The sequence below is a fragment of the Callorhinchus milii genome, unplaced genomic scaffold (assembly GCF_018977255.1).
Source record: "Callorhinchus milii isolate IMCB2004 unplaced genomic scaffold, IMCB_Cmil_1.0 Scaffold12, whole genome shotgun sequence".
NCBI lineage: Eukaryota > Metazoa > Chordata > Chondrichthyes > Chimaeriformes > Callorhinchidae > Callorhinchus > Callorhinchus milii.
Genome location: NW_024704753.1, coordinates 6,756,742 through 6,770,545, shown reverse-complemented (window position 1 = coordinate 6,770,545; position 13,804 = coordinate 6,756,742). Strand labels below are relative to the sequence as shown.

General features: G+C 42.0%; 1 protein-coding gene across 1 annotated transcript in view; it reads right to left on the bottom strand.

The window, feature by feature from the left end:
- adamts9 (ADAM metallopeptidase with thrombospondin type 1 motif, 9) overlaps positions 1–13,804 on the bottom strand; it is a 129,779-nt gene that overhangs the window by 17,565 nt on the left and 98,410 nt on the right. The window contains exon 37 of the mRNA XM_007895184.2: positions 4,000–4,091. Within this exon, the coding sequence (XP_007893375.2) occupies positions 4,000–4,091 (92 nt within the window). The remainder of the gene's footprint in view (positions 1–3,999; positions 4,092–13,804) is intronic.

The following is a 13,804-nucleotide window of genomic DNA, read 5'->3' as shown; positions in this document are numbered from 1 at the left end:
GTCTGTCCTATATTGGAGGATTCTAGCTCTCAGGACAACCAGAAAAAAATGCCATACATTTGTTGCAGAATATAGACATATCTCTCTGAATGAACACTCAAGTGAGAGAGGCTATAACAAATGTAAGCATAATTACTATTAACTAGCTGTACCCGTTGCACCCGTGCTTTCCTCTGTTGCTGCGTAGTTGCACAATACGATGCATACCTCGTATTTTGGGGGCTTAATTAAAGCATTTTCTAATATAGCTCATCAACGATAGGAAATCCCCCAAAAATAAATATGCTCATCACATTGTCATTTGCAAGACCTTTCCGATGAGATATAAATCATGTCTCTATGTCAAACTGATTATTGCGTGATTGACAGATACACTGAGACACAGACAGACACACAGACATTTTGTCTTTATTAGTATAGATAAGAACATTTAGCCTTGATTTTTCATGTGTTATAAACAAGATTGAACACTGTTTTATTACAGAAATTGGGATGTCATCAGGTTGCTTTGTGGACTTGTGGCAACAATTTTAAAAATCCAGTATTTCTTCCTACCTCTCCGGATGCTGCTGAATCATCAGTACAGATCCACATGTGTCTGCCATCTACTGATACCTAAGAGACCATTGTTCCAATCTGGACTCAGAAGATATATTAAGATATATTAAGGAATGGCAGATGGACTTTACCGTATATAAATCTAAGGACCCAGGTTATGGAACAGCAAACACAATGCAAGGATATCAGCTGACAAAGTGAAGCAATTATCAACAAGTATGATACAATACTTAGCAAGAGAAAGCTTTACAGTAAATTCTGTGAAGTGCTTGGAGACATACTCGTGACATGAAAGGTGTTATGAGTTGCAAGGATTACGATTAGTAGTATTACATTCAGGAGAGAGTGATACAGCCTTGATTATGGTGGAAAGACTGAAGAACATTAAAATGATGAGAAGCGAATATGTAAGCATGTTATTTGATTTAAACTGTAAAAGCAGAACTCGAGTGCAGAGGTTTAGTATCGAAAAGACTCAGTTAGATCAGAAGGAAACATTTAGCACAGAATAGTAAATCAGTGGAACTGACTCTAAAGATAGTTGATATTGCTTTAAATATTTTAATAAGGACCTGAATAAATAACTGGTGGAAATAGTTTTGAATATGATAGGTAATTACAGACTGAGATAACAAAATATTTGTATGCTGCTGTGCCCAGAGTGGAATATTATCTGTGAGGGGTAATAGGCTGCTTCATTTGTAATCATCTTCTGATGTCTTTCTATATCAGCATATGTTTCCTAGGGAAGGATATGAACAGATCCTTTTCACCAGATGCAGCCATTTACTTATAAATATCAGTGTGAGCTGTTTTATAACTGGGTGGGTGTATAAGAACAATTACTTGTCTAAACACAGATAATTTGTGCCAGTAATGAAAGAAAACAAACTGTATAATAAAAGCACACGAAAGAACTGCACTGATGTCAAATTCTATCAAAAAGAAAATTTATATAACTTTACAACGGAATTAATGTACTACAACAGAAAAGTGAGACACCTAATCTATGCGTCCTATTACAAATACTGTATGCCCCGAGGCTCTGGAACTGCCTTCCTCACTCCCTTTGTCTCGCTCCCTCTCTTCCCATTTTCAGGTCTCTGCTGAAGACCTTCCTTTTTGATTGCGCCTTTCGTCACCTTCCTTCCCCTCCCCCTGGCTCGGCCCCGGGATCCATTATTGTAAAGTGCTCTGAGACGCCGTCCGGCGTGGAGGGCACTATATAAATCCAAATTGTTGTTACTGTACAGCTGATGCTTCAAAAATTAATTTAAATCCTTAAAGCAATGATAATAAGTATTTGGATAATGAGGTGCTCTTTCCAGTCTAACATGTGTTGTACAGCTGTAAAATGCTGTAGGGAACGAATATTATTTCTGTAAGTTTCAGCAAAATGCCAACAGTTTAACAAATGAACCAATTATCTTTAGAAAGCGTCAAAAAGATTAATCTACAACCAGCTCCAGGTTTTCTTTAAGTTTATAATATTTATTTCAAAATTCATTTTTATAGACTACAAGTAAGCACTTTAGTTCCCTTTGTTTTCCCTAAGGTCTGCCGAATGCACTTGGCTCAAATCCGGCCTAACATCCACTGCCACATCTGGCTTGACCAGGTCACAAATGACATCCTGACTATGTGTGATCAGGGCTCCCTCTGCCTCCTCATCTTCCTCGACCTCTCTGGCGCCTTTGACACCGTGGACTACTCAATCCTCCTCCACTGCCTCTCCTCTCACCTCAACCTTTAAGATTCTGTCCTTGACTGGTTCAGGTCCTAACTTTCACACCGCCTCCACTTCGTCGCAGCAAACGACTTCTCCTCCAGCCCCCGCATCGTCTCGTGCGGTGTTCCTCAGGGCTCTGACCTCGGTCCCCTCCTCTTCACCCTCTACATACTCCCACTTGGTGACATCATCCGCAGACATGGGGTAAATTTCCACATGTATGCGGATGACACCCAACTCTATCTCTCTGCCTCCACCCTCAACTCCAGGACTACTGGCGTCCTGACCGACTGCCTGAACGACATCAAGTTCTGGATGAGGGACAACTTTCTCCAACTCAACGTCAGCAAGACCGAGGCCTTCCTGATTGGCTCGCACTTGGCTCCGCACCTCAGACGCTGGCAGCATCAGCCTCCATGGCTGCACACTCAACCTCACTAAGCCAGTCAGGAGCCTGGGTGTCTTGTTTGATCCTGAACTGTCCTTTCTCCCCCTCATCCGCACCATGACCGGCACTGCCTACCATCACCTCCGCAACATTGCCAGACTCCGTCACTGCCTGACCCCTCAGGCTACCGAAACCCTCACCCACGCATTTGTCACATCAAGGTTCGATTACGGAAACTCCCTCCTCATCGGCCTTCCCAACTTTTCCCTTCACAAGCTGCAGATCATCCAAAACTCTGCAGCTCGTGTGCTCTCGCGGACCAGGCTCGCAACCCCATCACTCCCACTCTCGCCCGACTCCGCTGGCTCCCCATTCCCCAGAGGATCGAGTTCAAGATCCTTGTCCTCATCTTTAAGGACATCCATGGCCTTGGCCATTCCTATCTCTCTGACTTGCTGACTCCCAACCAATCTGCCTGCTCCCTCCGTTCAGCGGGCTCCAGCCTGCTCCATGTCTCACGCCCAACCCACCCTACCGTCGGTGGCCAGGCCTTCAGCCTCTCTGTGCCCACACTCTGGAACCCCATCCCACAGTCCCTTTGCCTCGCTTCTTCCCTTGCCTCCTTCAAGGCTGGTGTCAAGAACCTTGTCTTTGACAGTGCTTTTGGTCTCCCTTCCACCTCTCTGCCTTCTCTCACCCCTACACCACCCCTCCCCCATGCTCGGGCCCCGACACCTGACTGTTCAGCGCTTTGGGACGTCCTCCCGACGTGAAAGGCGCTCTCTAAATGTAATTTTGTTGTTTGTTGTTGTTGTCCACCCCTCAAACACAGTCAATGCCTGAGGGGTTATTTTTCACGTGCAAGCCTTAACATTGAATGTAGGCAGATTCTTTGACAATCGGGGCCACTGGAGCGGAGCCTTACTCTGTAATTTAATTGCATTCACACATCCACCACCTCTCTGAAACGGGAACATTTCTGATTTTTCCCTCCCTAACCAAGGGCTCTTAAGCCACATGATTACAAGGTGACGGGAGCCTTTTTTCCAGAACTCAAACGGACCACAAAAAGAAAGGATGTATCCAAAATAATAAGGCGAATGTTAATAATTAATACAAGAGCCCTCATTTGGCTTTGGATTTCCATGGGCAAGGGCGTTAAGGCTATCATATGTACAAAATGACCACAAACACCACTGTAATTCATCCTTGACCAATATTTATTCTACGGATTTTCTTTTCTGGTTTTGTTCCTGTCCTTTTGGCATGCAAATTGTGAGCTTTCACAATATTACCATATGTAGTGAATAAGTAACTACGTCACCTGGGGGCATCTGGCAGCACTGTAACAGTCTCCAGCTGTGGCAAATGGAACAGATCGTCCTTCAAGTGTGTGTGCGAAGTACAAGTCCGTTGCTATAAAGACAGCAATGAATGCGTCAATGAAAATATGCAACATCGACAAAAATAAAATAAGACTAGGTAATACTGAAGCTTTTTTATAAATAATACTTTCAATGCACAAATCAAAAATATAGTTTTCAAGTTTCAAAACCTAATAGTTATATTTTGTAGCTTAGATCAGTATTAGGTGATAAGAAATCATTTTTGAGACCAGATGCTAATAATTTTGATATTCTTTGAGCCTGAAAGTCAATTGTATTGTGGTTGTATTGCTCAGAGTGAAGCCATTGTATACTGTGTTGTGGAGCATGAAGCCCACTTTATACTTACTGCTTTATATCTCATAAGTTAGAATTGGGAGCATAAAACCCCTGAGTTTGGGGATTCTGTGTAGGCACAACCCTTTAATAAAGTTAAAAAAATGATCTACTGAAGAATCTATTCCAGGGTGTCCACCTCCTGACAGCTTTTAACAGACCATGGGGAAGCAAGCCCAGCCAGAGTCACAACAACTGAAACTACCTAATTCATATAGTGTCAGCCTCTCAGCGCAAATAGTCAGAGCTTAGTCAAAGTGGTCTGTCTTGTCAACATTGATGTGCTTTTCAGCAGTTTTGAGTGGTGCAACCCTCTGGAAATCATTTATCACTACAGGGTGTGACACTGAGACTACAAGGCAAGAAAGTCCCAGGTTCAATCCCTTGTCTTGTGTTGAATTTTCCGATCTCAGTTGGGATGATGATGGAGTTGTTAGAATTGACCTTGCATCTCTACATTGGGGGTTGGGTGGAGGGGGGAGGGAGGGAAGGGAGAAACTCAGTTGACATTTCCTCTCTTGATTGTTATCCAGTGACCCTTGCTGATGTGCATGTGTGTGGACGTTGAGTGAGGACAGGAATGGGCTCAGCTGTGGGGTCCCCCATGATCAAGTAGCCTGCCAACACTTACCGTCCAGATTCACACATGAAGAATGGTCACTTGAGTGAGGAACCAGAGGGCTGTTGCTGCCTGTGGAACTGTATCGCAGCATGAATCACTTCCTTCAGGAAGGGAGGGATAAGGGGGGAAATTGGAGGGGGGGGAAATTGGAGGGGGAAGAAAAAAAGCACAGTTTTTACGCTAAGACTACTTTTTTAGCGTTTATTTTAAAAATCTTCCAACTCTCCAACCCTTGCATCTTTAGATTCCCCTCCTAACTGTGTGCCATTCTCAAACGTGAGATATGGACAGTTAGGGCACCACCAATGCACACTTTAGTCAACTGCCCTCATGTTTGTGAAACAAGGTGACCTGCCCTCTGATTCTCCTCCTTGACAGTTGTGGGTGGGGCAGTGGGGGGCGCGGGGAGGGGGGTGGGGGGATCACACACTGCCTTTGCTCCGCACCTCCTCTGGTGTCAATTAGTAAAATACAAAGACCTGTCCAACAGTGCTGAATATCAACACACGTTGCCACCACACCGCTGAAGGCTGCACCTTTTAAGATATTCAAGAGCACTTTTATGTTTACAACTACAGCAGGTGCAGGGATTCCAGCACCATTCATTGTTCGGAAGCCAGATTCCTGCGAACAGCTCCTTTGATTCAAACCTTTCAACTAATATAAATAATCCAGATGACTGATTTTCAAGTTAACTGACCTATTGATACCTCTGAATTTCAACTTCCCCTGTCCACATTTAAGAAATAATAGTCAGGCTTTTGAAGAAGCAAGTCCCAAAAATAAAAGGCCCCTTGCCATGAATCCTACAATCCAGAAATAATATAAATAATAATATAAATAAAATGTCTGAAAGCCATAGGGCAAGCCAAAGCCCTAACATTTAGCGTGATCCTTGCTGGACAAACAGTGGGCAACTTGCCAGACAGTTTTCAGAATGGCAAGCTAAGTGGTTTTATGAAAACCTCTCTTCAATTATGCCTCCTCTATTTCCTGTGCCTTCATTTATTTGGAAGCATTCATTAAACAGGAAGTGAGGGAGAGAGACTCTGCTTTATAGATGATCTGAAGTCCTGAGATTCTATCAGTGATATGTGAAACTTCCAAAATTTGTTTTCCAGTATTAGGAGTGCAGCAATCTTGTGTTTATTGGCTTATTCTGACGTTCCTACAATTGTGAAAAATGCTTCTACTCAAAGTTTAAGTATCACAATATTGTATTTCATTGTTGTTGTCTTTTGCAACAACCTATTTTTTTACTCCTGATCCTGATATAAAAAAACTCCTTGCATTTATTTTAACCACTGTTTAACCAGATTTAACACTGGTTGCATCAATATTTCAAAATGTTGAACTCAAATGGAGAGCAGAAGGGGTGATTGCAGAAGCATATATGGAGAGAAAAAAATAGTAACCGCTAACAACAAGGATCTTAAAATGAACAGGAAGATAGAAAGTTGCTCCAATAAGTAAATAAGGATAGGGATGGATGGGGAAGGAGATAAAATATGAATGCCTAAGAAGGAAATCTTACCCTAACAAAAATCAGTGGTATATATATATATAGATACGATCATCACCTTTTGTAGAGCATTGGCAGTTTTTATTGACTTTTGATGGCTAGATATTACAAGATCAATAACTCCATCATTCTGCTTATTGCAACATACACAGATAATTTCTGCTCCTTGATGTTCAGATTCCAGCATTCATCATTTTTCACCTTTTTGTTTAAAGTGGGAGCAGAAACATCAAAATAGCACAACCACCTGAATGTGCTTATGCTTTACTGATATCACGGTTGCATAATTACATAATTTATTTATTGTGGATAAATAATTTATGTCTCTTTTAAATTAAAGTTGAAATAAACATTGACCAAATTCTTGCACGTGACTTTTCAAATACTTTTAAAGGGTTTTAAAGGGTCTTCAGATAAATTAAACATTTGAGATTTGGTATACATTGCTTGAGTCCAGACACCAACTGGATGAAAAGTAAGATTTGATTTAGATCTCACTCTTTGGATTAGACACCAAGGACTATAAATGAATTTAACAGAAAGATTTACAGGAAATTTGTCAGATTCAAGTAAAATATTTTTCAGATGCAAATCATAAGTATCTCTCTGGAGGGTTAAAAGGATAAAAAACAATGCTCACCTAGAGATAGTAACTAATGTGAAGTTGAAAAACGTGACCCGATATCTCACATGACTTTAGTAAATCTTTGACATTATAGAATACATGTTTGTGATCTTGGAGATAAGCAAATCTTAGCATTCATTTGAGAGACAATCTGATGCTTGCTTCCTGCATTTACAATTCAGCTCATGATCGTAGGTATAATTGATAAAGCAAAGCAATCAGTCAGATAAAGATTAATTACCTCCTGCAGCGAATGCAGATACGCACTTCTAAAGAGCACTGAAAAATATTTTAGTTTAGTCAATCAATTGTGCTTTGTAAACATTTCATTCTGTTGTAATATTTGGATCAAAATATTTTTTTGTTAAATTATAGGTGCCATCAATGTCTCATAACACTCTGACCTTCAAAAAATGAAACTGATTCAGCAAAACCTATTTGCACATTAATATCCTTTCAACAACCGACAAAAACTCAAAATAGGTTATTCTCACATTAGATAAGTCATTGGCTAGATGACATTTGAGGACTGTGTGCAGTTTGGGCATTTTACTTTCAAAACATTAAATACGATTTAGAGCTCAAAGTCATGAGAAGAGCTGAACTTAATGGAATAAAGGATGGAGGGACTACATTAACAAGCTTGTTAAATCAAGAGAGATGTAGGTAAGATAGATGTAATCAGATATACATTTCAAAAGATCATAAGATTGATGTAGATGAACAGGACCCTTCAGCCCACTTGATCTCATCCTTCCAGAAAAAAAAACACCTTACCGTCCTCCCATTACAGCATCAAGCTGTTTGTTAAATTAATCCAGTGATCTGACCTCAATCACACAGTTAACACTTTTCTGTCATGAATGGATCCCTGGGAAAAGAAATACTTCCTGGTGTCTGCCCTGAAACTACCCTTTGCAAATTGATTTAGTTAATAAATGCAAGTTATTAGCTAAAGTTGAGAGTGGGATGACATTCTCAAAAGGGAAAGGCAATTGATCAGGTTTAATAGTAGAGATGTGTGGAATGGGGATGGATTAATATTTTAGAGTTTTGCTTGATTACATATGACGATCAAAATCATCTATTCAGAACTTTCTCTAGTGAAATGTGGCAAAGGTAAAGGCTATGAAAGAGTAGATTTTGCACAGCTTCGTGGAAAGAATGGTCTGTTTCTGTGCATTACGTCCATAATTTTACATTGAAATTGAGTCAAATGCAGAATATTTGAAATTGAACATTGAGCAACATTGAAACAACATCACTTTCCAAAAAGTATTGATTAGCAGACTCTTAAAATCTCCTATTATAGTAATTTAAGTTTGCTCCAAAAAAAACTGATGCACTTTGTCATGCTACTCCCAGATTTTACTGTTACAGCTTTTATAGCCATGTTAACACCATATAAATCAAAATATTTTGGAGCTTTCCTTTGATAATTAACTAAACCGCTAATTTTCAGTCTATTTATAACTACAGCAATTAAAAGAGGTGTGCCTACACTCATTTGATCAACCAAGGAAGTATTTTGTCAATTTAAAATTCCGAAGCACATTAAATGTTTTTTTCTAGCCCTTCATTTAATTGAAACAATTATAAATTCAGCTCAGGGAGGGAACTGCCTCACTACCACATAATTGGAATCTACACGTTGAAACAATTAGCTATAATGGTGGTTTACAGCTCTCATGGGCTCACACAAACTTATTTAAAAAATGTTTTTGCACTTTGTGTTGGAAATAGTTTGAGTAATTTAAACCCAAGTTGTAATAGTAAACTTTATAAACACTTCAACATGTGAAACGTGAGCAGAGCAGGCTTCGTAGAAGAGGAGCAGGACCAGGGTGAGCACGTTCCAGAGCCGATTCGAGGCTAGCGAGTGAGAAGGAAACAGGAGCGGCCGGGCAAATATGAGCGCGTTGTTCCGGCACGGGATCAGCGAGGTCAGCGTGGGAGCGGGGTCCAGGGGTGGCAGGTAGATTTGGAGACAGACCTGGATTTCAGGGGGCAAGGGAGTTGAGGGTTGCAGAGAGGTAATTGTTTAGCAGCTTGATGGCTGCATTAGGATCACTGTGGATGAAAATCCAGAGAGAGAAGAGATCCAAGGAAGAGGGACTCGGGTGAAGAGGGACTCAGGTGGAAGCTTTTTCCAAGGTCGGAAAAAGATGGTGGAGGGATTGTGGGTCGGGAAGTAAATGTGGAGGGTGAAGTCTAGTGTGGAGAAGAGGGCAGTGAAGACGGAGGAGACGGGAAAGTGGAGTTTAGGTGCCGGTTGAAATCACCCATTATGATCAGGTGTTCAGTGCAGAGGCAGAGGGTTGAAAAAAGGAAGGAGCCAGGCAGTTTGGGAGGATGCTAATAAGGAGGTTTTGAAGGAGAGGGAGGGATCGTACAGGGCTAGGTGTTCCAACTAAGGGAAAGAGCCGGAGGGATAGGGGGATAGAGAGAGAAATTTGAGTGCCATCCTGCCGCTGCGTCAGTTTGGTGAAAGGTTTGGTGAAAGGTGTAGCCAGAGGGAGAGGCTTTGATCAGAGGGACAGGGTCATTGGGCGACTGCCAGGCTTCTGTGATCCCAAGAATGTCGATGTTCTCCTTTAGGATGAGGTCATAGATCGTGATGGCTTTATTTGAAAGGGAGTGGACATTTTGGAGAGAAATGTGAGTGGGTGAACTGGTAAGAGGAGGGTTTCGGAGGGAGGGTTTTAGGCTTTGGGGGAGAATTGACCATGGAGCGTGGGGGGAATAGTTGGGAAAGGTAAGGATGTGGATGAGGGAAGAGGTGTTTGGCTTTCGGAGATTGGGGAGGCAGCTGTGTTGGGGAGAGTGGGCAATGGGGCAGTTGGGGGGCTGCTTTGGAATGGGGTCCAGGAGAGAAAGAAGACCAGGAGGGCAGTGGGAGAGAAGGACTGATTCGGAGTAGCGGAGTAGAAGGGGGAGCATTTTCTGGGGAGTGGGGCAGTGGATGGCTCTGGTTGGCAGCCAAAACACATACGCAGAGACCGGAAGCAATACAAATACAATGCAAAATTACAGTTGTCAAGCACCTTTCACGTTGAGAGGACGTCCCAGGGCGCTGAACAGTCAGGGTCATTAGGTCTCGAGTGGGGGTGCGGGGCTAAAGCAAAGTGTTCAGCGGGACATGGTTGGCTTGCGGGCACGATAGGGGCTGCGGGAGGCAGCACAGAGGGGAGAGAGGAGGAATGGCACTCATGGCTTTATTTGGACAAAAGCCAGAGAGAGAAAGACAGGGTGGCAGAGGAGGAGGTCAGGGAAGAGGTGAGGAATAGAAATTACAGAAGAATACGCTGTGCGGAAGTGTTCGGCCGTTGGTCCAGGCGAGAGATTTTTAAATGTTATCACCGCACTTGGAACACCGAAACCTCAGCCCCTACGCCCGTCACTGCCTGTTGGCTGACCCGAGTCTTCTGCTCTAGCAACTGCGATCTCACCGCTTGCTTGAGACTTGAACCTCACGAAGACCGAGGCCCTCCTGATTGGCTCCTGTCAGCACCTCCACATCTCAGGCACCGGCAGCATCACCGTCCATGGTTCCACACTCGGTTTCCCCGAGCCAGTCCGGAACCTTGGCATCTTGTTTGACCCTCAACTGTCCTTTCTACCCCACATCCTTGCCATGACCCACTCTGCCCTCCCCCACCTCCGCTACATCACCCTGCTCCGCCACTGCCTCTCTCCTCAAGCCACCGAGACCCTCATTCACGCATTTACTACATATAGGCTCGACTGTGCTGACTCCTTGCTTGTCAGCCTTTCCAACTCTTCCCTCCACAAGCTGCAGATCATCCAGAACTCTGCAGCACGTGTTCTCTGTGATCCTATCATCCCCACCCTCGCCCGGTTCTACTGGCTCCCCATAGAGCTCAAAATCCTCATCCTCACCTTCAAAGCCCTCCACGGCCTTGCTCCTTTCTTCCTCTCTGACCTGCTAATGCCATATCAACCTGTCCGGTCCCTCCGCTCAGCAAGCTCCAGCTTGCTCCACATACTCTGCTTGGCCCGCACCACCATCGGCGGTCAGTCCTTCAGCCTTTCTGCCCTTTGGAACTCCATCCCACAGTCCCTTTGCCTTGCTCCCTCTTTGACCGTGCCTTTGGCCACCCTTTTACCTCTACCCTCCCTGTCCTCCACCCCTCCTGATCGGGTCCAAATCCCTGACTATCCAGTGCCTTGGGACGTTCTGCTGAGGTAAAAGGCGCTGTATAAATGTAATGTAATTTGTTTTGTTGAAATGGTAATAGATAATGTTATTTGGTAGCTTTCTATACGTGCAACGATATCACAATCTTTTCTATTTAGAAATCTAAGATTCAACTATGTTTATTTTATCATAACATGTACAATTTTACTTCGGAAAGGCAAGGCCTGTTCTGGTTCAGAACTCTCAAAACTCATGACATCAGCTCTAATTTAGCTGTACTAAGGTATGGTCTTTATGCACTGAGTAACTGGCAATTTAAGCAACAAACGAAGTACAGTACAGGTACACACAATGTGAAATCTACAGCAAATGTATCAGGTGAGACTGTTCTAAGTATTCTCCTCAAAAGTTAATGTTAAAATCACATCACAGTAACTTATTGCTCCATAACTAATTTCCCATTATTCCCTGCAAAAACGTAGCCAAACTGCAGCTCTTTAACTATCTGACTGGAAAGCATACTGCTCAGTTGAATATTCAGTCAAATGCAAAAGTTCAGCTAACTTGTTCTTTTCAAATCCAAACTGCTGCTTTCCTACCGCCAAGTTATTATGTTACAGAGTGTAAACTTTGACATATGTGTCTCTCATTCCTTTGGAAACTTCCTCTGGTTTGTAACAAGGGAGAAATTTCCATTGCTGATGTACTTGAAGTGATTTTGTTTAGCACTTCAGACTTTCCTCTGAGTTGCAGATATTCATGTTTACAAAGCCTGGCTTTCATTGATAAAGGCCTGGAATAGATTATTTGGCTAAAACATCTAATTTCCCTCAGTGGAACATGGGTCAGATCAGATGCTCAGTGCTGCTTCATGTTAAAACTTTAATCCTTTTGAGAGTTGCATGTGTGCCCTTATCTTAATTTTAACATGAAAGTCAATGTAGCTCAAAAAGCTGGTAAGAGACAACAAAGCCATTTCAAAGTTGATCCTCTGCACCTCTTGGTTTATCTCAACTCTGAACATTTCTACCACAAATCAAAAAGCTTCATCTGCAGAGCAACAGATGGATAACCTTATTCTTCCAAAAATAAATTGTTCCAAACAAGATCATCTACATGCTACTCAGAATGACTAAATTAATATTCTGAATATGAAGACATATTCTGAACAGAATCCTTGAAAACTCAACTCACTGAAACGTATGATTTGAGGATGATGCTTAATAATGACTCAAGTAAACGTAAGCACTCCGGGATGCTGCCTTGCGTGAAGGGCGCTATATACATGCAAGTTGTTGTAGAATAGTCTTCTCTTTTGGGATAGTAGTCTTGTTTGAAATACATTTAATTAATGGAAGGACTGTCATTAATAAATGGATATGGAAGCAGCACCAATTCTTTGTGCACATTTGCCAGTAAAAATTTCCTTAAAGATCAATACCTGACTGTTACTCAGGCATTTTAGTTGATATAGTATATCTAATTCAAATAAACAAAGAGCCAAAAATGAACCAAATGCATAAACACAAATTTAATGAAATTTCACTTGGAAAATGTATAACTCAATGTGAATCCAACCAAACACAGCAGTGTAACTAATATCTGCGTAGGGAAGATGCAAATATTTCTTATTTGATATAAAAATATTTTGTGGTACATGCCTTTCTGAACCCCACTGGATCTGTCATGAGCTAAATTGAGACAATACACCTAACTACCTTGGCTCAGTGAAATACTCAAACAATTGCAGTATAAATGATTTGATCATGACCAGATGTTCAGCGATAGACTACCCAAAGAAGTGTACTCACTGCAGTCACAACACAGGAAAAGCAGCGGAGGAAAAAGACCTAGAACCAACTGCAACAATAAGTGGTCACAAGATTCTGAAACTGTGCTGAGCTTTATTTTTATTTAAAACAAGAAAAATGCCTGAATTAAATGTGATAATAATAATAATAATCATCGTTGCAGTTGATATAGTGCCTTATCACATCTTTGAAATGTCTTAAAGTGCTTCACAGAATATACTTTAAAGTGAATTGACTGGATATTTTGTGGGCAAAACCTGATTTTTAGAGTTTTTTGATGAAGTAACAGAGTGAAGTAACAGGGTGAAGGTAGTGCAGTTGATGAAGTTTATATGGATTTTCAAAAGGTGTTTGATAAAGTGCCACATAAGAGACTTGGAAGCAAAATAGAAGCCCACGGTATTAAAGGGACAGTGGCTGCATGGATACAGTTGGTGAATGGTGGTTTTTCTGACTGGAAGGAAGTGTGCAGTGGTGTCCGCCAGGGGTCAGTATTGGGACCACTGCTGTTTTTGATTTTAATAAAAGACTTGGACTTGGGTATAGAGTGCAATTTCCAAGTTTGCAGATGATACTAAGCTAGGCAAGTAGTAAACAGTGAGAAAGTTAGTGGCAGACTGCAAATGGATATAGACAGACTGATAAAATGGGCAGACACGTGGCAGATGC